A 27,900-nucleotide genomic window follows, 5' to 3' on the forward strand; every position below is an offset into this window, starting at 1 on the left:
TTGTTGTTAATAGTTAATAGTCAGAATAGTAAGTTTGCTGGGAAAATACCTGCTCCTCAGACTGTATTTTACTACTGACAAGTGAACATGTAATATAATTTCTAGACCATTTAAAAGATCCAGTGATGAAATCATACAATTTTGAGTGGAGATCGTTTAGTTTCAATTCAGCTTTACTTTTAAAGGTAAAGTTATGTCACTTCCGGTCAAATTCAAGCGAATGCATGACGCATTTTTGGAAAAGCACTGGAAGCGGCTCCTGCTCGACACGGCTCTAAACTCCCGCGGTATTTCAATCTTAACCTCCTAGTGTAGGGTGTAGGAGCAAGTCTCGCGATAACACACATTCTACATCAGCCTTTAGTTAGAAAACTATTCCTGCAGTAAAAATCATAAAGAAGTGATTTTTTAATTAACTTTTGCACAACTGCACAATTCAAATGACATATTATGTATATTAATTAATTATTGTAAATTAACAACCTCATTTTTAATATATGAAGACTAAGATTGTAAAAAGGAAAACAAAAACAAATATGAGGACAGTTGTAATGTCGGTCCTCCTGTAGATGAAATGTCACCATACACATGTCCCCATAGTAAACTGGTGTTACACCTGATAAAGTCTCCACTGACAACAATACGTGTGATAAAAGGTGATATTTATTTCATATAAAGTTATTACAAGACTGACTGATGACAAAACGGAACAGAAATATATTACATCGTACATCATAAATCTTACATAGTAAAACTTTATACACGTGGCCGTACTTCAAAAAAGGCAAGTAAGAATTTGATATATGTACAAGTATTTACACGGGATTGTTTGAGATGTTTACTGGTGTCGGTCTGATCTCCGTCAGCGTATTAAATGAATATATAAGAGCGCATGCAGGTCTGGGACGATCCACATTATCTTTGGACCACGTGGATTCAAAAGTCCTGAGCGTGCCAATCAGGAGTCCTCCATCGCAGTGAGGAACCAGCTCCCCCTAAATCAAGTCCCAGTCCCAGTCCCAGTCCCAGTCCCAGTCACTTCACAAGGAGATTTAATCCACAAACTCTGAGACAAAACTCCTGCAGGGTTCATGTGGATTCAGGGTCTCAGGGTTCAGCGTCGTGCCAGTTCTCCGCCAGCCGGTTCTTCGCCGGCCTCCTCTTGCTCTTGGACTTTTGCAGGAGCTTCGGCGGCGACAGCGCCGGCTCCTCAAACTTGCCACCCGACTCGTTGTGCTGCCTCGAGTACCTCTTGCACTTGCAGGACGTTACCACGGTGATCTTGTACGTCCTCGTGCTGCCGTCCTGGCACTGCAGCTGGATGCGCTGCGTGCGGGTCTTGTCGTTGACGCAGCGCCAGTCCTGGCTGCCGCTCCGGCGGCCCCAGAGCTTCCTGCCGTAGCCGCCGCCAATCCAGTTCTGGAGCATCTGAGCCGGGAGGCACTCACCGGCGCACACCAGCTCCTTGATGGGGTTGACGCTGGTGCAGTGGCCGTCGGAGATGTACTTCGTGGACCTCAGCTCTCGGCAGCCGATCTGGCTTCGTTCTGGGGAAAAGAACGAGAACCATAAGAATCTAGCAGCTGCACAACTAACGATTATTTTATGTCCATAAAAGGTCAGTAAACTGTGAAAAAAGCCTGTTAAAAAGGTCTCACAGCGATTAACCTGCCGAAATAATGAGCGGTAATCATCAAAATATGCTTAAAACTCTTTAAAAAACACGTAAAAATCCATCCTGGAATCACAAATCATTTTATTGAATCACAGATAAGAAATATTTTTTTCTAAAAATCATGACAATCAAATAGTATTAAATAATATGGTCAGACATCATAAGTTCTCCTTGCATAAATCATTATAACATATGTATCCCGTATTTTTAAAGCTCCGTTTTTAACTTCTCCACCACGATAGTGAGCTAGGCAGCTTTTTAAAATCACTTGTGACGATATTTACGATTATCCCGATAATGACAATTTTCCATGATCGAGAAAATGTTGACTAAAACGTTAATTTGCTCATTAAATGTCTATTCATTTGTATTATTGTACTCTCTGAGATTTAATTACACACGACAGCAACTCAGTCATTATGTCATCGTGATATTGAAGAGTTAATGATAATGGTTGAAGGATTACTGCCTTTTGACCCCGATGATACACGATTACACGATGTTGGTTGTGTAATCGGCACAGGAAGTTGGTGAAGGAGAACGACGGCATTCTGACCTTCTCCACTTCAAACTGAGGAGGAGGATTAACTTCTGCTGCAGCCACGACTTTTATTCTGCTGCAGGCTACAAACACTAACCACCCCCCACACACACACACACACACACACACACTAGTGCAACCCAAGCTCAGCTCATTCATGCAGCTCAGTGAAATACCCCCCCCCCCCCCCCCCCCCAGCCAGGTGTGTCTGAAGCTGGACCCTGACACCGACCAGGTGTGTCTGGACCTCGACCTCGGCCAGGTGTGTCAGGACCTGGACACCAGCCATGTGTGTTACCTCAGCTCGCCGTGGTAACTGGAGGAAAAACAGTCTCTGCGGAGAGTCGTGACTGCAGCAGCATTAATCCCACCCACATCAGCTTTGGACCAATAGAAACTCTGATATTATTGTGACACATCACGTCACCCAAGAGCAAAACTGTTCCTGATGCTGTTTAGCTCGATTTAGCTTATTAGCCAGCGAGCTAGCTGATGAGTATGGAGAAATAATAATAATTATAATAATAAGGCCAGAACTAGCTAAATTGAGAAAATATGATGTCATGTGACTCGTGATCGGGACCATATAGGATTTTATTGCGGATCAAGAAAAGATCTTATTTAATCTTATCTATTTGAAATGAATAGAAAGTGATTCGGGTATGTTTATTAGCCAGTTGTAAGTATTTGAGGATTTCTATGATCTCTTTCCAGAGTAAATGACGGCGTCACGATGATGCGATTAAATGCCTGATTAAAGTGACAAACTCATTTTGACTCTCTGAGATGTTAAAGAGGACATTTACATTCTTAAAGTGGAGCTGAAACAGGAGGCGGGACTTAACGTTGGGAGGAAGTTGAAAGGATTATCTCACCACCTCTGATTGATTGATGAATGGATGATATGATTGGTCTGTACTTGCTGATGTAAGGGTTAGGGTTCTTCATATGGGTTGTGATAGAAATTGTATATATTGTTAAACATGAACAATATGAGCGGGGAGGTGATCTAAGGATTAAAAAGGCCCTTTTCCACTCTAAACCCTAACTTTACCAACAGTTTTTACCGCTTTAAATACAGAATATTTAATTAGAGGGTAAAACAAAATAGAAACGACATAGAGCAGCTTGTTTTTGCTAATATTTCTATTTTCTCATCTGTTAAAAATGCACCTCTGGCTGCATAAATTGTAAATTAAAATGATAAAAAAAATAAAATAAAGTAATAAAGGACTATCTTAAACTACTAACAGTCGTCTCTATTGCTTAATCCCAGAAATATGAGTAAACAGAAATCACGTCATGCAAGTAACCGCAGATTAGAAATAAGAATTAATCCATTCAAAACTATAAGACTTCTTCTAAAGAACAACACACACACACACACACACACACACACACACACACACACACACACACACACACACACGCCGCAGCCCGGTAATAAAGCGGAGCATCCTCCGGTCCTCACCGCCTCTCTCGTGCGCGCCGCCGACCGCCGCCGCCGCCGCTCCTCTCCCGCCGGTTCGCGCGCGGTTCAGCGTCACGTTGCTCTGAAGGTCCGGAGGCGCCGGCGCGCTCACGTGCGAGAACAGCAGCTCCGTGGCGTCGTTCTTGAAGGCTTGACAACTCCGCACGAGGAGGCAGAGCACGAGCAGGGAATGGCACGAGTCGTGCGCGCTCAGGTGCATGGCTGCGACGGGGGCGTAGTAGGTCCGAGTTGGGAGGCACGCGGACGCTGCGTGCGGACGGAGCTCGCGGAGACCCGCGCTTTTATAGCTGCAGCCTCGAACCCGCCTCGCGCTCTGGCAGCTACTCAGGTGCGTCTCCGTTGGGAGGCTGTGATTGGTCGCTGTAAATGCGTGATAACCACGCCTACTGTTTTTATTGTGGCGGGTTGAGAGTGTGATCCTGGATGCTGAGGAGGGAGGACGCCTGTATCCATGAAGACGATGATGATGATGATGATGATGATGATGATGATGATGATGATGGGTTTACGTGCCTGAGTGAAGGAGGTGGGAAGTAATGATGTATAAATACTTGTACTAATACTTTGTAACTGTAAGTAGAATTTGCAGGTCACCATATTTGGACTGTGGGAGGAGCTACGGGTGGATCTGATGAACACAAGCGGGCACCCCCGACCCCCTGAACCTGACTGGATCCATGTGGATTCTGGTGTGAAGCTGCTAACAAAGTTAGCTTCATAATTTTTACAGCTAAACTTTACAGCTAAGTGTTAAAGTCATCTTAGTAGCTAACTAGCATTGGTAGCGTGGCATCAGGTAAGCCCCGCCCCCTAAAGCATCCCCTGCTTTCTGGTCTGGTGGACTCTAAATGGACCATAATGTACTAAATGAACATCATGCTGGATTGAAGAAGACTTGAAACTAGAGATTGAGACCATAAACTCATGTTTACAATGTTTACTGAGATAATACATCAAGAGAGAAGTAGGACCATTTTCTCATAGACTTCTATACAACCAGAGAGGAGTCGCCCCCTGGTGGCCAGCAGAGAGAAGTAGGACCATTTTCTCACAGACTTCTATACAACCAGAGAGGAGTCGCCCCCTGGTGGCCAGCAGAGAGAATGACAGTTTAAGACACTTCAGCATTGGCTTCACTTTCTAGAACGGATCACACTGACTGTTTAAGACGTCTTCTGCTTGGTTTCTCACGTCTGATCTTCTCCACGCTGCGACCTGCCTCCCTCTCGTTTTAGCTCGAGACTGAAAGCCGATCCCGTCTCTCTCTGCCGGCCTCTCGATCCCCGTCAGTGCCGTCTAATGATCCGAGTGCTCAGACTAACTGGAGTCTTTTCTCTCTCCGCCAAACAGAACAAGGACAGGTGTAATTACTTTTGTGGGGAACATCCATTCCAGGCTCGTCTTACCCGACCTGAAAGCAGGCGTCGTTGCAGAGACACTAATTGTTGCTCATGTGAATGAAAGCTTAGACGCGGATCACTTGGTTTTATGATCCCATGAGCACTTTTTGTTTTGTAGGAGGACAAGTCTATCTTCGTCAGAGTCAAAGGTTATCAGATTGATCAATACCACAGTGTTAAAATAAAGCTGTTAAAAGTACACACATTATCTACTGAAGTGTTTTAAAAGAAAGGAAAAATAATTGTTGGAAAGAAATATAGAAAACATGAAGGGATGAAGGGAGGAAATAAATGATGTGGACTCACGATCAACATAAACATTTTACATAAATGTGTCGACTTTTGGGATATTTTTTTGGTGGATTCCTGTTTTCCTGCAACAAAGAAGTGTTTTTCACAGTTTGGTGTGAAAGAACTTTAGGAATCTCTGAACCCACCCAACACCTTTGTGGTGAACCGGGACGCCGACTGTGATCCAGACCTCGTCGTCCAACGCCGGAGGTCTGGCTCGTTAACGCTCTCTGCAAATTCCTGCAGACAGCTTCCAAAAAATAAGGTTCAGCCATCTTGTGTAAAGTTCAGGTTTTTCACTTTTAGTTTTATGAAATGGTTATTGCTGGAACAGATGGTCCAGCGGGACAAAGACTTTGGGTTTGGTAGCCTTTGGTAGAATTTAAAATGCTGAATTCCAAATTCAGAGCATATTTGGGGGATTGCCTCCACACAGCTCTCAGTATGGAGACAGTTGAGCCAGAGGCTTGCAGCTAACAGTGCTTACAGCAATGACAACAGTGCTGAGAAAGCTACCCAGGAAAAGCGCCAGGTTTTCAAGCAACAATCAGTGGAATTACAACTTCCATGTCCATCACCTGGTGCCGTTGGAACTGAAAGATACCCCATAGAGGTTAAGTCCTGCCCCTTCCTGTGGACCACCATGGCACCTTATTATGTAAGCTTTCGGTTTGGTTTGTATTGTAATGAATTACACGTAATGTTTGTCAATTTAAAAGACTCTTACACAAGTCAATTAAGTCACATTTTCTAGTATAGTCTATATAATAGTCTAATATAACAGTACAGGCTTTCCACCGGCGGGGAGGTAAGTCTCCACTGGCGTCTCTCTGGTTTTGAACTCGCCTGCAGGTGAATCCAGAGTGTCGTTAAAGTTCACGGCTCTGTTATTGTTTCTTCTCTTTTGTTTGTCCTCAAACAGGAGCCTCATTCAGTCCACTTCCGAGAGGAAATAAAGAGCAACACGACGCCCCTCTGAGGCTCTGAATGGCCCGGCCCGGATGAATGCAGAACACACTGAATATGATATCGGCCCTCTCTCTCTCTCGCTGTGTTGTGCCCTCGGCGGCAGCAGGAATCCGGCAGCCCCTAACCCTCATGGGAAATGAAAGGTGGCCGGGGTTAATGGCGTATTGACAAGCGGCATGGCGGGAGTGTTAGCATGATGAGGAAGCACCCTCATGCAGAGAGGAATGAACAACACCTGGAACAAAGACGGAAAGGTCACGGCGGCGACTCCGAAAACAATGAACGGAGGGTTCGTCTCCTTCTGTTCTCAGCCAACGTGATTTAACTCTTAATATCGCATCATCGTATATTGTTACACACCAATATACTCCCAATAATGTTCAAGTTAATAACACGTTGCATATGTACCAATAACAAGGTACATTTACTCTAAAATTAAAGGTACTTTGCTTGAGTATTTCCATCTTCTTGCTGCTCTATAGTCATATTGGACTAAATTTCAAATGCAAATATTGTACTTTATATTTATTTCATGCATGGTTGAACGTTTGTACCAGGGAAATCAGCTGTTTGACTTTAAAAGAGGAATTCTTTAGGTTCATGTGAATAAATTAACCTGCAAACGTGCAAATGTCTGTGAATGGTGAAACACTGCCCCCTGCTGGATATTTGCCTTCCATGCAGGTGAATGATGCAGACATTTAAAATCACGAACATGCATCAAATCTAACAGGAAAAACACGTGAATATATCACAATCTGTGCATGGAAGTCAAATTAACCGATTTATTTCTTTGGAAATATAAGAGAAGAATTGTTTTTTTGTGATTTCAAGCATTTAAAAACAAATTAATCTGTGGTTCAGTGGAACTTCTGAGATTCCCACTGCTACATAATCTCACAGAAAGCTCAACTAATCAAGATTTCCCTTCCTGGAGGATGAATGAGAGAGATTGTCTACTCCACAAATCAATACCATCAATGTGCCCTTTGATGAAGTTGGTCTTTATTTAATGTGATTCAGCTCAAGCCGTTTGAAATGATGGAGACAATCAAGAGTTCAGAACAAACCAAAAGCCTCGTTGGATCCGTCTCCGTCCACTCAGGCTGCACAACCACTGGAATCATATCAAACCCGTACGACTGAACGTCCTCGCGGCGTTCTTGTGCTGTTGCTCGGTCGACAAAATGAAGATGTCGCATTTCGGATGGAGAGAAACAAAAAAAAACAAACATTCATATTTTTGTTACCGTTTTGGAAAAAATCCTGAGCATTAACGTCATCTTTCACGATACACACAAAAAATAAATTAATGTTTAGGTTGTTCATATATCTAAAAATATACATTTTTGGTCGTCATTGTGCAGCCTCGCCCTCTTCTCCCAAACCTGCGATGAAGTTATCGGCAACAAAGAAACAAACGTTTTGTGAACAACAGCACTGATTGGCTACGCCGCCGCGTCTCCCCCCCACACTGGTTGCTATGGTTTCTTAAGGCAGAATTACATCCCATCCTGGATGTGAACCATTAGCTCGTCACATGTTCTACCACAAACATCTGCCTACACAACGTCTCACACACATCACAGCCTTAAAATCAACAAATAAAAAAGGACCAAAACAAAAAACCGATGACCTGCTGTGGCACGAAGCCTTCCTCGTATGCGTGAGCGTCTCGCTGCCTGTGAGGCGGCCTCGGGGCTCGATAATAAATATGATTTCTCATCTCCTGCGTGACCAGTCCTCGTCTGGCTTTCAGTCTCGCTGCCAGTTCGCTCTGTTTCCGTCCGTCTGAGGGTGTGTGGATGGTTTTTTTTCTGGTTGCCGGCCCGTGAAGACGTTTCCTCAGTTGTCGGCCGCCGGGATGGAAGAAGGGTTTGGGGTTTCTGAGGGGGCGACCTCGCTGCCGGACTCCACGGAGAGATCCTGCAGGGCCTCCGAGGCCTCCTGCACCGCCACGCTCTCCTCTGAAACAAACAACACAGTCAGGTCTAAATGTAATCAGTACGCAATGTACGCAAAATAAATATAATCTGATTTAATATGGCCCCTTTATCATACAAAATGGGTTGTGTCTGAATAGGGGCCTTCAGGTGATATGTCCAATAATTAATACAATTTATTATGTAACATTATTGTGTGACATTTGTGTAAATAATCATCAAGCACAGGTGACTCTCCGGTTGTGGGAGGGGGGGGCCCTTAAATCAAATTGCTTAGGGCCCCTAAAAGGCTTGCGTCTGGTTTCCTCCCAGATAAAGTACCGTTGCTCTGCTGCATCCTCAGCTCGGCTGACTCCGCCTCCTGCTGGTCTCTCTGCACTTTGAGTGTCTTGCAGACTTTCTTGTGGGTGAACCAGTGCATCTTTTGGCAGGCCTGGCCACAGTAGATCACCTGGTGCCAAAGGGAAACATTAAAGTTGGAACATTGAAAGATAAAAACTGGGACCGTTGACGCCTGTGTGCTTCAAACGTATTTACAAATAACAGAAAACATGAATAAACCATGAACTTGAATGCTTTGAAAATGTTCAAATATTATGTTTATTGTTCTGGAAGCTCTCCACTGTTTTATAAAACCTGACTCACCATTTTGCAGATGGAGCACCTCTTCTCGGCTCCTTTCTCTCCACACGAGGTACAAAACTCTGCATCCATGAAGCCGACCTGACCCGTGATGGCCTGGGTCAGAACCGACAGAGCCGTGGGGTCGTTTCCCTGCCGCCACGGAAAGAGGAAAAAAAATAAACATGAAAAACACCAACACAGACTATTTTACATCTAAATGAGCCTCATTCAAATCCAATGTAAAATAAACAGATCCTTAATATTCCAGATCTAGCTTCAGACACGTTGGTGTTTAATTATCCGTGAACAGCTTCCAGACTCACGATCTCCACGGGGGCGATGCTCCGCACCAGCTGCTGCAGCAGAGTGGCGTCGCAGTACGGGAACTTGCGGATGCATTCACGGAGGAACTTCTCCTGGTAGACGGGGAAGCCGTCGCCGTCCCGACCCTTCAGCAGACTTCAGGGGACAGAAGGGAAACGCAAAGATGTTCATCTGGGACTCATCACAATGTCTGGTTCTTCACAAACGTCAAGGATGTTTTTATGCCTTTTTACTTTTATTATTATTTTTCACATTTAACAAATAACAAATCCAGACATTTAAATGGATACAAACTAATAATAATATTAATTGAACAGAATCAAAAATACATATAAGTAAATAAGTAAAAAAAAAATAGTAATAATACAATTTTTATGATTATAATGATTATAATACATTATCGTATCGTCCCATGTCGACTCAACACAAACCAAAAGAAGATCCTTTAAAAGCTGCATTTAAATGCTGCAAAAAGGGATCTGGCACAGAAAAGTGAAAATAAACATCTCTCTCCTTATTTTTTTTTACACATAAAACATTTTTCCATTCATGATATTTATTTAAGATAGATGATGATGCAATATTCTGCAGCCTCAGACACGGGCCGTCAACGTTTGTGTAATTTTAACAGACAAATTTACTGAAACTACCAACTTGAACGAGCCCAGCTGCAGCTCATACATTTGCATCAAGTTTAATTTCAACTTTCAAGTTTCAACTTTAATTATTTGGTTAAAGGAAAGATATTTTTGGAACTGAAGATAAAAAAAAAACATGATGTTGATTGATGTTGTCAATCCAACAAAAACATCAGTGACTGACCGAGATGTGGAGAAAAAATATCTCAGTAAAACTTTTAAAACTATTTCTGTAAACAGATAATATTATTTATTGAACCGTAGCACACCGGCCTGCAGCTCACCTCTTGATGAGGCCGTCCAGCTTGTCCTCGCGGTCCTTGAGGAAGGAAGCACACTTTCCCAGCACGCAGCTGATGTAGTGCATCTTCATGGCCAGCACCTCGTTCATGTCCTGCTGCTTGATGCACTTCTCACAGATGAGCTCCATCACCCGGCGGCATTTCTCCAGAGCCTCCACCTCGGCCACCAGGGGATTCTCCTTCACCAGCATCACCATCTGCAAACCACGACCAACAGCTATCAAACATGACGTTTCTCACACAAAAAAAGAGCTTTTTCAAAATGAGTATTATAGTGTTATCTTGTCATAAACATTTTTATTTTCATTTAATTCGGTTTCTGATCATCGATTCTACTTCGTTACAGATTTCCAAAGTGAAAAAGGCATTTTTTTTTTACCTTGAATTTCATAAAAAAACATTAAAATACAAATAGTCGGGTAGTTAGAAGATACACCATGAGACATCTTTACGGGTTTTGTGCTCTTGTGTTCGAGGCTCAAGAGCAGCAGGCTGGTTTTAAATGGAAACCCACTGCAGCAGCTGTTCAGCCATTACTTCCTGCCTCGCTACACGAAGGAATATAATCAGACAAAATAACTGCTGGAAAATTAGAGGATGGTTAGATGAGGGAGCTGCAGGACGGTAGAGATCCGAGCGGCGTCCTACCTTGACGGGGTTCAGGTTGGTGCTCATGATGACCTTGTGGAGGGGTCCGGCCAGTTTAGGCGGCAGCTTGGGCTCCTTCTCCAGACCCTGAGGCTTGCTGTAGTAATCCAGTCTGGCACGGGAGAAGAAGTTGTTGATCACCGTGACGCAGTCGTGCTGCCCTGAGGAGGGGAACAGAAGAAACGGTTCTTTTTTTTCACCCCACAACGTGATTTCGTGGTTTGTCACATGTTCATGTTTAGTCAGAGCAGCTTACAAGGCGTTTAACAGGAATAACAGTTAGAGTCAAAGAACCACATCAGACCAGTTGGAGCCTGATCCTCAACACCATCTCCCAATCAGATGATGGATGGATGTCATGAATAACTGGTTTGTTCCAGCTGATGCACGCAAGCATCATATTTTGTTTTCCAGCAAGATAAAAGGATTTTCATATAAAAATACAAAGAAATTGATTGTTGGGGCATATTTTGCTAAACACGTGAACAAGTTATGATCTAAAAAGGGTTAAAAAGGCATTTTTCATCTCAGCTCCGCTTTAACAACAGACGTACCGACAAAGGCGGCCATCTGCGCGGCGGTCCTTCCGACAGAGTTGACCACGTCCGTTTCCGCCCCGGCGTCCAACATCATCCACGTGATGTCAGTCTTACCTGCAGCCGAAGAGGAAGAGGAGTCACAACACATTACGAGGTGAGTTTATTTTAAAGATGAGGATTTAAAAAAAAAAAAAAAAAAAAAAAAAAATCTTATCAAGTCCAACCTGAGAGGCCGGCAAACATCAGCGCCGTGTAGCCGTGCTCGTGCTCATTGCAGTTCACGTCGGCTCCGTGCTGCAGCAGCAACTTGCACATGTCGGCCTTTCCTTTGTAGGCGGCGTGCATGAGAGGGGTCATCCCGTACTGTGGACGACAGCAAGAACACTCAGATACTGCACAGTTTATGATGAAAATAGTTTAAACAGTGATAAATGTGATATTATCATGGGAGAGAAGAGAAAATAGAGCCTGATTAATACAGGATACAAAATAATTTAAAAAATAGTTTTTATCCTTTATTTATGTAGGGAGACGTTTGATTTATGCTCATCTTATTTAAAAGTTTTTTGTTTGGTAAAAAAATAAAATAATTTGTGTGTCTGTGTAGAAGGAAAACATTTGTTAATTAACAAAATGTAAAGTGATGACTTCTTCCTTTGACTATTTCCCATGATTTTTGGACATTTTTTTGTCCCCTCGAGCGAGAGGGAGAAACACAAAACGAAGCTACTTCAACACGACTCATTCAGCTGCTTTCACTGAACAGAACATGTTTCAAACAGCTGATTCTGACAGGCGAACACAACAGAGAGCGGCGAAAGGGAAGGAAGAGCGTGAAGGAGCTCCTCCAAAGCCCTTGAGCAGGCCGACATCCTACACACATGTCCCCGAACAAAGGACGAGCATAAGCCACACAAATGAGTACCATCAAGTTGACACATTGTGATTTTGGGAGAAATTCAGGTCATCAACAAATGTGTCAACCTGCTTTTAAAGAGCCATTAATGTTTTAATACCTCATCCAAGCAGTTGACTCGAACATCCCTGCAGCCCAGCAGCCTCGAGGCCTCTTGGACGTTTCCTAAATGGATCAAATTCAGTGTTATTACAGTATATACATAGATAGAACGATAGATCGATAGATATGATAGATAGATAGATAGATAGATAGATAGATAGATAGATAGATAGATAGATAGATGGGAAATTGCAGTGTTATCAGAGCATAAACATAGATAGATAGATAGATAGATAGATAGATAGATAGATAGATAGATAGATAGATAGATAGATAGATAGAGGGGAAATTGCAGTGTTACAGCAGCAATTAAACATTTAGACATTAATCACAGGTACACACACACACACACACACACACACACACATATACATATACACAATAGATATAGTCAAATAATCCTATAAACAATAAACAACAAGCTTCACCAGCAGAGTTTATGCAGCTCTGGAGAGTGAAACACTATTTTTGTTTTAATTTGTTTTAAATTAAATATTCAGTCATGAATGTGTGTATTATAATGCAATTGTTACATAACACACACTCTCATCCGGCGTTAAAATGAACCTACAGGGAAAGTTCACACTGGTTAGCAGCAAGCTAACAGAGGTAAGCTACACACTGAAAGCTAACCGCCATCTAAAGTTAGCTTCCACCTAGCCGAGTATAAAGACTCGCACTCAGGTGACACGCTACGGGTTGACAAGACGGTCACTAAGCAGCAAAAGCGTCAGGGTGACAGCATTTCGTAAATATATAAAAAATCACGGAAGCTAACAAGAGCTAGCCCCTGTATGTGTGTGTTCCAGAGGGATTAGCATTAGCCGGAGGGGCTTACCTGCAGTGATAACCTCAAACAACTCCTTCTCGCTCGGAGACAAGTCTCCCTTCTTAGGAACAGACATGTCGGCGACTGCTGCTGTACAACCGGGGCCGTGACGGCACGAACGAGAGGCCAAGTTTGTGGTCTAAAGGCGGACTTTCCGCGGTGCTAGCAGACTGCCGAAGCTCGGGCATGGAGCGAGCTCGGGTTGAGCTGTCATCTGGAACGTACCACTGCGTACGCGTCAGCGGGGGTGTTTCTGGGTTACGATGAAAAATGTATGTGCAATGTTGGAGAGAGAAAAAACAGATTGTTCTAAATAATTAAATAAAAATATGTTGAGATATATATTCAGGGTGTCATTATACCTACTTATAGCCAAGACACTCAAATGTGGACAATCACAACAGATATCACCCCCCCCCCCCCCTATATTTCTGCTGTAATAATCAGTTCCACAGATGTCTAGAAAGTTCATTCAGAAATGTTGGTGCTTCAGGTGAGACGTCATCCTCATAGTGTAGTCTCCATCCATATTTATATCCAAATCAATAATCTGTATTCCTCTGAGTGTCATTATAAAAATAAGAAAGACCTTATAATACCTTAATAAACAATGAACGAGAAAGCAACACTTATTATTATTAGTAGTAATCATTTTCTACTATTATTTCTGCTAATTCTGTTACTAATACTGCTCTGATTACGTGCATAATTTCCGTCATATATAGACCATGTGATCAATATTTTGTTGTTTATTCTGCACACATGCTATCTATTGTAATTCTATTATAAATACATCCCTCATCAGTGTCTTCCTGAGGATTCCTCCCTTTTTATTCCCTGGAGCGACCCGGGATGGATGACGAGGATGTTGCATGCGTTTGGAAATGTTTTATAAATATATATACAGTATATATACATTAAGTTAAATTGAATTATGATTTATGAGAAGATCTAAATTTGTTCGCAATGGACATTAAATATAATATTCTTGGAATTTAAAAAATATGACTTGACATTTTTGATGCAACCAGACAGGACAGATTACACGACAATATCATCACCTTTAACCACACTGTGTCCAACCATGTGTCCAAGCCCTGCTTGGCATCCCATCTGTCCGAATCACACTCCAGTCCAGCAGGTGGCAGTATCCTGTGCATTTGACTTCATTTCATGTGTGCCGCTGTAAACACGACAGAGAAGCCTCCAGAATACTTCCTGTTATGTGAAATGAAGCTGAGAGGGAAATAAAAGCGTTCGGTTTCTGCATATTCGAGACCCAGGTTGGTTGGTTAATTCTTTATATTTACATATAATTTATATTGTTAGAGCTTCCGCTGAATGTGTGAGAAGGAAACATAAATCTGGATCCCAAAACGTTGATATTTGTGAGAAAGGTAAGTGACACAATAACAACAATAACCAGCTCTGTATGACAGATGTGCGTGCAGAGAGAGAACTGATATGGTTGCTTCCAGATCTTTCACTATGGTTAAAGTACTAATACCACACTGTGTTACTGAATGAAAAGTAAACTCAGTGTTTTCAGCAAAAAGTGAGTAAATGTATTGATTGTGTAGTAAAATGTTCCCTGACAGTAGCCTATTATTATATCTGATGTTTCTGGGTTAATATTAAATCCAAAAGGCTTTTTAAAGAGTTTATTCAGCTTCAGAAGTAGGAGAATTTTCTCAACACATAAAGAAAACACTTCATCAGTAAACACAAGTAAACTTGAATTAGTACTTGATGTGATGGGAATGTTTCATTTAGTGGTTTATTATAGGTTAATTAGAAGGTTGAATGACTTACTATTAAGTGTCATGAGGTTACCTGTATTTTGCACTTATGTCATTCTAAAATTACTAAAAGCTCTGTTAGGAGTTGCATTCTTATTTCTCATCAGGTAATCATAAACCGATTTCCACCACACTTGAGTAAATGTGTACTTAGTTACATTCCACCACAGGCTGCTATGCGTTAAACACATGTGCGCCCTTCAGGTCTGGAAATGAAACCGGAGCACCAGGACCTGGTCCTGCAGGCGTGCGGCGCGTCCTCCCTGCGCGTCGGTGCCAAGATCCAGACCCTGTGGAGCGGCTACGGGGAGATCGTCCGGCTGCACCTGCAGGGCGGCGACCGGCGGAAGACCGCCGTCGTCAAACACGTCAAGTTCCCGGAGGACGCCGAGCACCCCGGCGGCTGGAACACGGACCGCTCCCACGCGCGTAAAGTGAGATCCTACCAGGTGGAGACGCACTGGTACCAGAACTACTCCACCAATCAGAGCTGTCGCACTCCCGCCTGCCTGGCCGCTTGTTCCTATGGAGACGAGATGCTGATCGTGCTGGAGGATCTGGATGCGGAGGGTTACGATCAGAGAAGGTGTGAAATCAAATGTGTGGACAAATTCTAATATCCAATAATAATGATGCAACATTTCGTAGGAGCTTACTTTTTTTTTGTCAAGGAGTCAAATTTCTCCCAGTGCATCTCCAACCCTATAAGAAAAATATTCTCAAATGTTTTTCATAAATATTTCAGAATTTTGTTCATTCACTTGTGTTGTTTAAATTATATTTTCTGTTAATTTAATATACGTAATATTCTTAATGCTGTAATATTCTTAACCACTGCGTCGCTGCATGCTACCACTGAATCATTGATAATTTGCCTGATAATTCAATACAAATTAATTTTTTAGTGACATATCACAACAACAGTTATCTCAGGACATATTTCCACATAGAGCAGGACGAGAACACGCTCCGGATTTTCATCCATCGTCCAATTAGAGTCCAACAGACCAGAAAGCAGAGGGAAGCTTTAGGGGGCGGGGCTTCCTGCTGATTGACAGGTCACTACCACACTACTAATGCTAGTTAGCTACTAAGATGACTTTAACATTAACTTTGACACCTGTGTTCATCAGATCCCCCCGTCGCTCCTCCCACACTCCAAATATGGTCACGTCCTTCACTGGTTGCACTGTGGACGTCCACTTCTTGTATAAAGTGTAAATGAGGTGTAAATGAATTTCATGCTGGATAAATAAGGTTGAGTGTTTGTCTTTGCAGGACCAGCGTGAAGGACGGAGAAATAAAGGCTTGTCTCGGCTGGCTGGCCCACTTCCACGCTCTCTTCCTGGGCGTGGATCCAGAGGGTCTGTGGCCCGTTGGGACCTACTGGCACCTGGAGACCCGTCCAGACGAGCTGGAGGCCATGGACGACGCCGAGCTCAAAGCAGCAGCCGGCCACATTGACCAGATGCTCAACGGATGTCGCTTCAAGACCGTCGTTCACGGAGACGCCAAGTTAGCCAACTTCTGTTTCGCGCCGAGCGGACGGGACGTGGCGGCCGTAGACTTCCAGTATGTCGGCGGCGGCTGTGGGATGAAAGATGTTGTGTATTTTTTGGGAAGCTGCATGGAGGAGAGGGAGTGTGAAAAGAGGGTACCGGGTCTACTGGACTTCTATTTCACAGAGTTAAAGCAATCGGTGGAAAAAGATGTGGACTTTGCTGCGCTGGAGAAGGAGTGGAGGGAGATGTTTGTGTTTGCGTGGACGGATTTTCATCGCTTCCTGCTGGGATGGATGCCTGGACACTGGAAGATCAACCGCTACAGCAAACAGCTGACCAAGGAGGTTCTCCGCAAACTGAAACTGTCACCAGAATAATAAAAAAAAAACATTTTAAACTGAACCGGAAGATCTGTGTGTAGGAAACATTAAATCAGCCACAAGCACCTGTGTACAGTGAAGCATGCCGACCAAATATGTGGCTTATTAAAAGAAGAAGAAGAAAAATGCTCTCTGGTTATTTGTTCCTGTGCTGCAGCTCTTTGAACATATGTGTGTGTGTGTGTGTGTGTGTTCAAGATGCATTTTATATTCATTATATATATATATGTATATATAAATGTACTCAAATTAGAAAGTAAAAAATGTACCTTTGGAGTATTTCTACTCCAAGTATTCTTTACAAGGCTTACTGAATCTCTCCTCATATTAATGACTTTAACAAAATAATTTCCCTTAAAATGTAAAAAGTTGTCAGGAAAATAAATACATAATAATAATAAATAAATAAAGAACAGATACATGAAAATTCTGCTTAAGTACCGTAACGAAGTATTTGTACTTCGTTACTTCCCTGCTTTGATATAAATTATTCATCACAAGAAGAACTTCAAAATAAGGGTCATAATAAAAATAATAATAAGACAGGATATATTTACCCACATTACCCACCAGTTTTTAAATGATGAGATAAATAATGAGTAATTTCTAAACCTAACAAAGGAGGGACCTGCATACTTTTTTCTGGCTTCTTCCCGGATCTTTTTTCCGTGATCAGCTGTTGTGAGGAGAATGATGACGTGGTTCCGGTCTCTATCTCTCTCACACACACACACACACACACACACCCGACATTTACAACAACAAGGCAGCAGCCGACCGAAGGAGCTGGGGGTCGTAGAGACGACGGCCGCACCGGAGCGATTCAGGTACGGAAAACCCCCCGATCTGTTCTGACGGCGACGCCCCGGCCCCGGGTCGGTTCGTCCCCGCCGCTGTCACCGCGGGCCGGACACTCGGCGAGTTAACGAGTCCGACCGAGTCGTTCCGGCGGACTTGGCGAAGCTAACGTTAGCCGACAAGCTAGCACCGTTACCCTGGTTTCACGGAGGGTCAAAACACGAATCCCCCGAAGCTGCGTGAACGCCAGACTTTTACTGGTTTTAGCTCAACTCGGAGTGGGTTTTACTGGTTACAATGGTTCTAGCTTGACTCTGGGAGTTTTTTTTAATGGTAACACTGGTTTTTAGCTCGAATCTAGGTGTATTTTACTACTAACACTAGTTTTAGCTCGACTCTGGGTGTTTTTAATGGTAATAGCGGTTTTAGCTCGACTCTGGGTGTGTATTATACTGGTAATAATGGTTTTAGCTCGACTCTAGGTGTCTACTACGGGTAACACTGGTTTTAGCTCAACTCTGGGTATGTATTTTACTGGTAACACTGGTTTTAACTCGACTCTGGGTATGAATTTGACTGGTAACACTGGTTTTAGCTCGACTCTGGTTATGTATTTTACTGGTAACACTGGTTGTAGCTCGACCCAGGGTGTTTTATACTGGTAACACTGGTTGTAGCTCGACCCAGGGTGTTTTATACTGGTAACACTGGTTTTAGCTCGACTCTGGTTATGTATTTTACTGGTAACACTGGTTGTAGCTCGACCCAGGGTGTTTTATACTGGTAACACTGGTTGTAGCTCGACCCAGGGTGTTTTATACTGGTAACACTGGTTTTAGCGTCTCTATCGGTGACGTGTGACAGTTGACTCTAACTAAAGATGACGCAACGCAGCAGGTGTCAGAGAGTGAAACTTGTCGCCTCAGCGGCTGTTAGCTTCTGTTTTCATACTTGAATGCTTTGCCTAAAAATACAGAAGTTAAGACCACATCGTATCTGGAGTGCGTCTGTGGGGACTTGGCTGGGGAACCGGACCGTGGTTCCAAGTCATGACTGTTTCCTGGTTCCTGGTTCCAAGTCCGGACTGTTTTCTGTAGAGGTGTCAGTCCGCCTCTGGAGCAAGGCACTAAACCAGCAGCTGCTGGGCTGATGTGTTTTTTTGGTCAGGGGTCGACAGATGTAGTTTTCCCAGGACCGATACTGATTATTACTAATCAATGAGACCAATATTTCAAACTGATATTTGTCTGCAGCAACAAGAAAAAACAAAATGCATCTTATGTAAGCTCATCATGTCCAGAACCTCAATTACATCACCAGTACTAAAAGCAGTGGGGAAAAATAGTAGTTAAAACAACTCTATGATAATTAATAATAATTATTACTAATCTAGGAGACCGGGAAAAAAAGAGTCAATAAGTGTCCACATTTAGAATAACACAAACTCTTAACACAAAACTTTTTTATTTACTTTTTAATTCACAGAACCTTTCAACATGACCTCAACACAAAAAGTGCACGGAGCTATCAGCAGCTTTATTATGAAGCTGAACAAATACATAAAATAGTTCCCTCAAGTTTTAAAAAGTTAAAATAAATTAAACTAAAGGTGTATTTTAAAATTAAATTAATTTGTCAGCAAATAATCTTATCTTGCTCACGCTCTCTTTTTTACACTTAAAACAAAACATTTACATACATTTGCAGATATTTGTTTCTATTTACATTAATTAAATATGAACTATTTTGGAGTCACACCCAAGTTTTGTTCCTCAGTTTATAATGAGTGTAATTCTGTAATGAGTGAGGTTTGTTTAAACGACAGCGCCATGCTGTTTTAAGGATGTTACTTTACTCTTGTTTTAAAAATACACAAATACATGTTATTGACCCATTTTTAAAGATTAATGTGTTCAGTGAGAAGACACAAACTCGAGGCTGAAAGCCACTAATGGGTTTTGAAATTCAGAGAGTATTGAGTGACAGATTAACATATTGTCTGTGTTGAAAAAGTTAAACCTGTATAACTGGAACGGTGGTTTTACTGGCTGTTTACTTTCACTTTATATGTAAACACTCAGTTCCCAGTTTATTAGGTGTGTGGTGTCAAAGCTAATACAGTCCCCTCTGGTTATAAAAAAAGAAGTCTGATTGTATAGAAGTCTATGACATTATTGATCCAGCAGCAGTGATGTCAATTTGTATTTTTTAATCTTGCTGATGAGCTCCCCCATGTAGTCCTCCATGTAGTCCTCTAAAGGGTTCACTATAGTCCTCCATGTAGTCCTCTAAAAGGGTTCACTATAGTCCTCCATGGATAGTGAGGATAAAGGTATGATTGACTGAGAGATTTCAAACTCAGACTCTTCTTCTTTTTTCCCCACCAGATATCCAAGAACTATCTCCACAGAAGAACATAGTTGGAAACCAGCAGCTTCCCCCTCCCTCCTCCCAGATGAGGCAGCTATTGTAGAGGGGGATCCACACACCCAAAGCCCCCCACCACCACAGCAGGGCCAACTTTAGGTGCGAGACCAGAATGGAGAGGATTTGAGGTAGCTGTGACGTTAAAGCCACCGCTGCTCGTATTATGAGCCATGGACTCCTGGGCAGTTGATAGTCCCGTGACCCTGGTCATCAAGGCCCCCAACCAGAAGTATGACGACCAGACCATTAACTGCTTCCTCAACTGGACCGTGGAGAGGCTGAAGAGCCACATCTCCAACGTGTACCCCAGCAAGCCGGTGAGTCGTAGCTCTCTCTTCGTAGCCTTTCGTTCTCGCTCTGCTTCGGAAATCTGACCTCAGGATGAATACATCTAAACACTCGAGTTCGCCTGAAGGTTTGGTACTTTGGAAAACTACAATCATACGACTGAATATGATAAAACGTCTTGTGTTGAGGTTGTTAACGGGTGCACCAGTGTTCAATATGAACAGCAGAACACCTGCTTCCTGCTTGCACATAACCACCCTCCAAAAGTTTTAAATAAACTTTGTATTTTCATGGATGTGAACTCGAGGAACTCCGTTCTACAACTCGGACGTTTTCAGCACTTTGCACTGCAAAAACACATTTTCACGTTTTTCTGCTTCATATGATCACGATAAAAACAGACCACACGTACAAAGAGCAGAGCTGTGTAACCATAGCAACAAGCAGCATGTGAACGTTTGTGTGTAAAATAAGCAGATCATGTTGCAAAAGGAGATATAAAAAGAAAGTTTTGCACGTAAATAAATCAAAATGTCAGTGAGAGTGAGGTGATAACCTTTTGAGTTTCATTTTTCTATCTTTTGCAAGTGCACTTAATAAAATATTGTGAAACGTCAGCCTCGGGACGGCACAGAGAATATGAATGTACACGCCGGCTGAGCTTTTAGTAAGCTTCACAATCTAATCTGCAGCCCGGCAATCTAATCCAAGGATGCCTTATAACTCACCTCTCATGTTGGAGCTCCACACAGCAACGAGGTCTCCGCCTCGCCGGCCCACAAACAGGAACCTCGGAGCCGACCGCACAAACGCTTGTTTGCTTTAAAAGGCCGATGTTTGTTTTCGTCGGGCTCCGCCTTCTTTTTTCAAAACAACAGCTGAGAAAAGTCTCACAGCAAAGTCTGTTTTGACGCATCACATGATCTCCATCAGCACGCAAGGTTGCCATGGAAATTAGTTTTTTTGTTATCTGATGTTTTCTCTAAAGGTTCATTCTGACCCTGGGAACACACGTTTGAGGTTTTGCCGTATCTGTTTACACTGTAAAGAAACAACCGTCGGGTGGCTGAGAGCCACGCAGCCGGTGACCTCGACGCACTTCCCTGCTTTATTGAGTAAAACAAAACATTTAGACACCCGACACCCGCCTGTACGGTGTGGTCGGGAGCGTACGCCGCCTCACACCGGTCATGTCTTTGTCTCACCTCCATGCGATGCTGTTTGTGTTGTAGCTGTCCAAAGACCAGCGGCTGGTGTACTCGGGGAGGCTCCTCCAAGACCACCTCCAGCTCAAAGATGTGCTGAGACAGGTAAGAGCTGGGGAATGCATGGACTTTTAAATGTTTATATTCATTTTTTCTTCTACTCTCACCACAACTAAGGATTATCTTCATTACCTATTAATAGTTTTGTCAACAAGAATAAAAACAGACTCACAGTTCGGTCTTGTTTTGTCCAAAAACTCTTAAAATATTGAGTTTAAAGTTCAAACTAGACAAAAGAAAAGCCTCAAACTTACATATTTAAGAAGCTTGGACCAGCAAATATTTGGCTTTTGCAGCTGTGGCTCCAAATCTAAAAGGTCGGTGGTTCAATTCCCGGCTCTTTGGGCAAGACACTGAACCCCAAATTACCCTAATGTGCATGAATGAGTTAGATGAGATGCCGATGGGCAGGCTGCACCTTGCATGGCCGCCTCTACCATCACTGTGTGTGAATGTAGGCATTTAGAAAAGCTTGTTGCCTCGGCAACAATAGCTGATGTGATGCGTTTCCACCAACAAAGGCTGAGTATTGTTTCAGAGTTCTGGCCGTTTCCACACTGATCCTTCCTCTCTGTTTCTTGATTCATCTCTCTGCCCTGTGGCTGCCTTCACCTCCCCTCCCCTCCCTCCCTCCCTCCCTCCCTCTCCCTCGACTCGTGACCCTCGACCTTGTCGACCTGCAGCAGGATGAATACCACATGATGCATCTAGTGTGTAGCTCTCACAGCCCCCCGGCCTCGCCCCTCCCTCGGGGCTCTTCCAACTCTGCCGCTGCCACCGACTCCAACGTGAGTAGATACCGACACGCATCCAAACAGTGTGTTTGTTCAACGAAGCTCCTTCACCTCCACCTGTTTGACTTTACAGCTAATGTACACAGCTGGATCCTAGAGTCAATCCACCATTTGAAGTGTTTATTCGCCACCATTGTAGCGACCGGAGCCGGGACTCGTAAATGAAAACCTCACAGTCTTAATCGGCAGACCAACTATGTCTATAAATGAATACGGCTCATTTCTCTACGAGATGTTACTAGTTTATTGTAAACATTCTGTTTCCTTAAAATGACAGTTCATAATGTAAACAGGAATTAATTAAACTCTCATTAAACCACCCCACCAAACCCTGTTCTCAAATAAACACATGAACTACTTCACATCAGATCCACCTCACAGCACTTAAAAAGAAAATGCGTCATCTTTAAAGCTGGTTGATGAAAACCAATCAGGCATATAAAAGGCTCTTTTTTTTTAAATGGAGTCTGGTGCGCTGCTCTCTCACCATGAAACACCTTTTGCAAATAACTCCACTCGGTTATCTGCACATGCAAACGAAGTGATTCAAATACCTTCCACTCAGTTATGAATTACCTGCACCCAGATCTGTGAAAACACCTTTAACCAGTCAGAGCAGTTAGAAATCAGAGCTGGAACGCTATAAATAGGATCCAGGTTTGGTCTGTGGTGTGAACTAGAACGGAGAGAGAGTGAGAGAAAGTCTGGATCTGATGCTGGTATGAGTATTTAGAATAAACATATTGTATTTGTGTTGATAGTCATATTTACTGCATAAACCACACGAGGTAATAGTGTTTTATACTCGACTGTAGGGAGAAAAGCAAGTACATTGATATTTCTGATTTAATGTCTCGATAATAATATTGTGACAATGTTGTTGGGTTGACGATTTTTGATAAATAATCATCAATAATCTGGATATAAAGTCAAATAATAGAACATCGGGTCACACTGAATCACTTTACTGTAATGCTGCTTTAAAACCAGGAAAATATTATTATTATAATATTAACATCCCACATCTAAGACTTCATCTAGTCTCATCTCCCAATAGATTAAAATATCGATCTGAGTTTGGAATAAAGATTCGATAAAATATTCTCCTTTCTTTGTATTGGTTATATAATAATGCTCAGGTCAGCTTCTGATTGGTGTTCACGTCTCGTCCCTCAGAGTTCAGACAGCGCCGGCTCCCCTGCCAGTCAGCCAGCCGCCTCCTCTTCCTCCTCCTCCTCCTCTTCCTCTTCTGTCCCAGGAAGTTATGATGGGCTGAGGTACCGCGGTGGCGTCCCCCAGTACAACCCTCAGACTCCCGCCGGCGTCCCCCAGTGGTGAGCAACACTCTCTAAGACCTAGATAACCACATAAAATAATTTATAAACAGATGGTTCCTATAAAAATACGAACTTTTCAATCCTGTGATAAATCCTTATTAAGAAGCTTATGATAGTATTCATTTTATTATGTTCAGACTGGGTTTCTCATTCAACACATTTTGGAGTCTTTCCTTCGTGGCATCGAGTTTCGTTCCACTGGAAGCAGAACTGTAGAAGTTTGTGGTCTCTGATCTTCAAAAGAAAACCAGTTCAAGCACCCAGAAGATTAAAATAAACATTTAAAACAATCTTAAAATAATAAATCTAATAATAATAATATTTCTAATGTTGATCTTCAAGAGTGCAAACAGAAGACGTTCTTGTCATGACACTGTTTTGTTTTAATACTTTTGATATGAAACTTGCGGTTCCTCCACAGGCCAGAAGGAGCCCAGGTCCCCCTCCAAGGAGACCTCCCCGCCAACATGCCCCCCCACCCCATGTACATGCCCATGCAGATGCTGTGGTGGCAGCAGATGTACGCACGCCACTACTACATGCAATAGTAAGTGAAAGAAATGAGTCTGTAAATGGTCTGATCGCTCTAATCGCTGCCATTATTATTGATAATTAAAAGTGAGGACATGAAATGATTCATTTCAGCTCCTTGTGAGGTTTGGAAAGTCCTGTAAACGTTAAATTATTCAGCTTTGTCTTCTTTTCTTTGACTTAAAGTAAAGTTTCCTTCCTCACTTTTTCACTTCCTCATCAGTCAAGCCGCCGTCGCCGCCTCCCAGCCACCCAGCGAGCCTCCTCCTTCCTCCCCCTCCTCCTCGCCCCATCAGCCCGCCCAGCCCAACGAGGCCGTGCAGCCCCCGCTGGGGCCCAACCCGGCCCCCAACCCTCTCCCCGAGAACCAGCCGGCCAACCCCAACATCCAGATGAACGCGCAGGGCGGCGCCGTGCTGAACGACGACGAGCTGAACCGCGACTGGCTGGACTGGCTGTACACGGTGTCCCGCGCCGGCGTCCTGCTCAGCATCGTGTACTTCTACTCCTCCTTCAGCCGCTTCGTCATGGTGATCGGCGCCATGCTGCTGGTCTACCTGTGAGTCACCGACACTCGCAGATACGTTCGCTTCTATTAGTGTTCAGTCGGTGAAAACGCAAAGTTTCAAGACGTGTTTGTCGGATACAAGCTTTAAACTGGTGTTCTTTTCCCCATCAGGCATCAGGCCGGTTGGTTTCCCTTCCGGCCGGAGCAGCAGAACCTCAGAGGAGGAGAACGGGCCGCGCCTCCTCCGGAGGAGCCGGAGAGACACCAGGACATACAGGAGATGGTGAGTTGGAGAAAAGAGCGTTTCACTAACTAAATGATACGATGACACACAGACTTTCTGGACTTGAAACATTATCTTTTTGACAAACATCATATGAGGAATTCATGGTGATTAAAAAAATGTATTTGTCTCCGCCGTTAACTAACGTTTTCCAAAATAAGGTCCCATGGGAGACATCGGAAGGGGCGGGACTTAGCCTCTCTATTCTGCCTCTAGTTCTACAAGAACCACCTGACAGATCTCACCTGTCTGTCCGACATGCTGCTCCCGACGGCAGTTTATATATAATTAGTTGTTCAGAGATCTGTTCGTCTCCATGGAGACGTGGTAACCGAGTGGTTTGATTCCAGCCGTGGGACTTTAATTACAAAAGTAATCTTTAAACAAAAAAACAGAGACTATAAGCTGCACCAAATTGAGGAAAAAAATTGGATTCAGTATTAAAAATGATTTGTTCTTTCGGACGTTGGCCATATTTCCACCAGATTAAAATCAAATTAACTGCAGAAATAATCCAACCCAGACATAAAGGTCGTTGATGAATGTTATTATGGGATTGCGTGTCTGAATGTCTTTTTCTGTCTCTCACCAGGAACGTCTGATGGATGAGGGGGTGGAGGACGACGACAGCGCTGAGGAAGGAGGCGGCGGCCCCGAGGACCAGGCCCAGGCCGCCGCCCCTGGGCCAGGCTTCCTGCCCACCGCGTGGTCCTTCATCAGCACCTTCTTCACCTCGCTCATCCCGGAGGGACGGCCCCAACCGGCCAACTAGGCAGACCCTCATACACCCCCCTCTTCCTCCGCTCGACAGAAGTGTCAACGCTTCATCTTTACGTCCCTAAATGCCCCCCAAACATCGTCAGATTCCCCCGATTCATTCACACACTTCCCCTTTTTACCCCGGACCCCCGTGGGTCCACGAACCCCCAACACTCACAAACCAGACTCACTGAAGTTTAACAGCAGTTCGTTGTGCGTCCTGCAGGAGATAATAAATAAACACATAGAAAGTTAATCTCATGTTGCATTAATGGAGTAAAAACAAAAGAAAAAAAAGATTTTTCTGTCATCGATCATGAATTCATTGGTGACGTTGGTGAGAGACCCCCGGAGGAGCTGTCTTCCATTTTAAACGGTGATCAACGTCGTGCTTTTGAAACTTTTTAAATGAGGGATGTGACCCAAACGAGAAAATAACATCAGGGCTCTCCCTGAAGTGACGGGGAGACGTCGTCCTGAACAAAACATGGAACATTCTCACGTGTGCACGCGACGTGCAGAGAGACATTGCAGCTACTGAAGCACATTGTTTTCCCACTTTGTGTATTTGAACATTTACACATGTAAGTATATGCATCTTTAATTCCTGAATATATGCTTTTTTTTTCAATAAAAATCATGCTGCAGTTCGACTCGTCTGCTGTTTTACTTCCTGTTAGGTTTGAGCTGTGGTTCTGGTGATGTCCTGCAGGTGGCGATGTTCACACACGGATGTCAAAGTAGTTTGATGTCGGGCCTCCTTTATGGGACTAAATACATTGTTTTTATTGTTTTAACATCAAAGTTTCCATGCTTTGATGATCATAACTCTTAAATGCATTGATAGTTTACTTCTGCTTTTATATAACAACACTTTTTTGTCCCATTTTATGATTTTCAGATCCAGTGCTCTGCCAAAGATATTACATATTTGTGATTGCATAAACTGTTTCATAGAATATGATTATAATACTATTAATAGATTTTTTTTTAAACCATAAAATATTTTACAGGATGCAAGTTAGAGAATGCCTCACATAAGGCAAAAATATTTACAACAATAAGAGCAGAAAGTACATTTATTTCTTAAAGCATCATGCCCCAAAATGGTGCATAATAGAGATATAAAAATACAAAAACGGGAGCAATAACATAATGAGAATAACAATAAATACAATACACCTGCGCGCATGTAAAACAACATAAATAAACGTATATGCTGTTGGTGGGAATTTAACAAACATGCTGAGCTTTATTTGTAAACAGGTGAAGTCTACATTCATCAGACAAAGAAAATAAATCAGGATGTTCTGCAGACATTTGAAGGAAAAACAAACGGTAAAACACAAAAAGCAAACTGGATGAGGTTAAATAAAAACATTTTTAAATTAAATAAAATAGTATTTTTTTTCTTTTTGCATCTCTGAATGTATTTGTAAAGAAATAGAAATTAGAGCTGGGGACAACAAAGCTGGACAGATGAAGGTCAGAGTGTAAATGTTCTATAAATGTATAAACAAAAAGAAAACATCTATACACCAGAGATCTGTTATGAAAATAGGTCATCTTAGTAGCTAACTAGCATTGGTAGCGTGGTAGAGACCTGTCAGTCAGCAGGTAAGCCCCGCCCCCTACAAGCTTTCTGGTCTGGTGGACTCTAAATGGACCATAATGTACTAAATGAACATCATGCTGGATTGAAGAAGACTTGAAACTAGAGATTGAGACCATAAACTCATGTTTACAATGTTTACTGAGATAATACATCAAGAGAGAAGTAGGACCATTTTCTCATAGACTTCTATACAACCAGAGAGGAGTCGCCCCCTGGTGGCCAGCAGAGAGAATGACAGTTTAAGGCACTTCAGGGTTGGCTTCACTTCTCAGAACCGGAGGTTAATGATGAAAAACTGATGTTTGGTTTATTCTCCTGGATCAACTGCAGGTTACTGGATTACAATCTGATAATATGAGCTGCACCTGCTGAGATCGGTCC

The 27,900-nt window shown here is 42.9% G+C and overlaps 4 protein-coding genes across 5 annotated transcripts; 2 read left to right on the forward strand and 2 right to left on the reverse strand.

The window, feature by feature from the left end:
• Positions 1–546: 546 nt before the first annotated feature.
• Positions 547–3,980, reverse strand: sostdc1a (sclerostin domain containing 1a). The gene is made up of 2 exons (XM_084027162.1): positions 3,688–3,980; positions 547–1,547 (listed from the first exon to the last, which is right to left on the reverse strand). Exons 1-2 carry the CDS (start codon positions 3,905–3,907, stop codon positions 1,108–1,110), a joined length of 660 nt encoding a protein of 219 aa, XP_083883288.1. The 5' UTR covers positions 3,908–3,980; the 3' UTR covers positions 547–1,107.
• A 3,371-nt stretch (positions 3,981–7,351) lies between these two features.
• Positions 7,352–13,439, reverse strand: ankmy2a (ankyrin repeat and MYND domain containing 2a). The gene is made up of 10 exons (XM_084026248.1): positions 13,243–13,439; positions 12,403–12,467; positions 11,611–11,749; positions 11,402–11,500; positions 10,848–11,008; positions 10,182–10,396; positions 9,259–9,394; positions 8,957–9,085; positions 8,633–8,762; positions 7,352–8,335 (listed from the first exon to the last, which is right to left on the reverse strand). The coding sequence occupies exons 1-10, from the start codon at positions 13,307–13,309 to the stop codon at positions 8,214–8,216; spliced, it is 1,263 nt and encodes a 420-aa protein (XP_083882374.1). The 5' UTR covers positions 13,310–13,439; the 3' UTR covers positions 7,352–8,213.
• Positions 13,440–14,437: 998 nt separating this feature from the next.
• pkdc (protein kinase-like domain containing) lies at positions 14,438–17,029 on the forward strand. Of its 2 annotated transcripts, none has more exons than XM_084026574.1 (3): positions 14,438–14,516; positions 15,237–15,618; positions 16,311–17,029. In XM_084026574.1, the coding sequence occupies exons 2-3, from the start codon at positions 15,245–15,247 to the stop codon at positions 16,909–16,911; spliced, it is 975 nt and encodes a 324-aa protein (XP_083882700.1). In that variant the 5' UTR covers positions 14,438–14,516; positions 15,237–15,244; the 3' UTR covers positions 16,912–17,029. The 2 variants fall into 2 exon arrangements, with proteins under 2 accessions (XP_083882700.1, XP_083882699.1); XM_084026573.1 differs by having other exon boundaries at positions 14,494–14,630.
• Positions 17,030–17,619: 590 nt separating this feature from the next.
• herpud2 (HERPUD family member 2) lies at positions 17,620–26,557 on the forward strand. The gene is made up of 9 exons (XM_084027198.1): positions 17,620–17,741; positions 20,100–20,456; positions 21,660–21,737; positions 22,376–22,480; positions 23,663–23,820; positions 24,245–24,370; positions 24,578–24,913; positions 25,034–25,145; positions 25,738–26,557. Exons 2-9 carry the CDS (start codon positions 20,310–20,312, stop codon positions 25,915–25,917), a joined length of 1,242 nt encoding a protein of 413 aa, XP_083883324.1. The 5' UTR covers positions 17,620–17,741; positions 20,100–20,309; the 3' UTR covers positions 25,918–26,557.
• Positions 26,558–27,900: the final 1,343 nt, after the last annotated feature.

This window comes from Eutrigla gurnardus (genome assembly GCF_963514095.1).
Source record: "Eutrigla gurnardus genome assembly, chromosome: 14".
Lineage (NCBI taxonomy): Eukaryota > Metazoa > Chordata > Actinopteri > Perciformes > Triglidae > Eutrigla > Eutrigla gurnardus.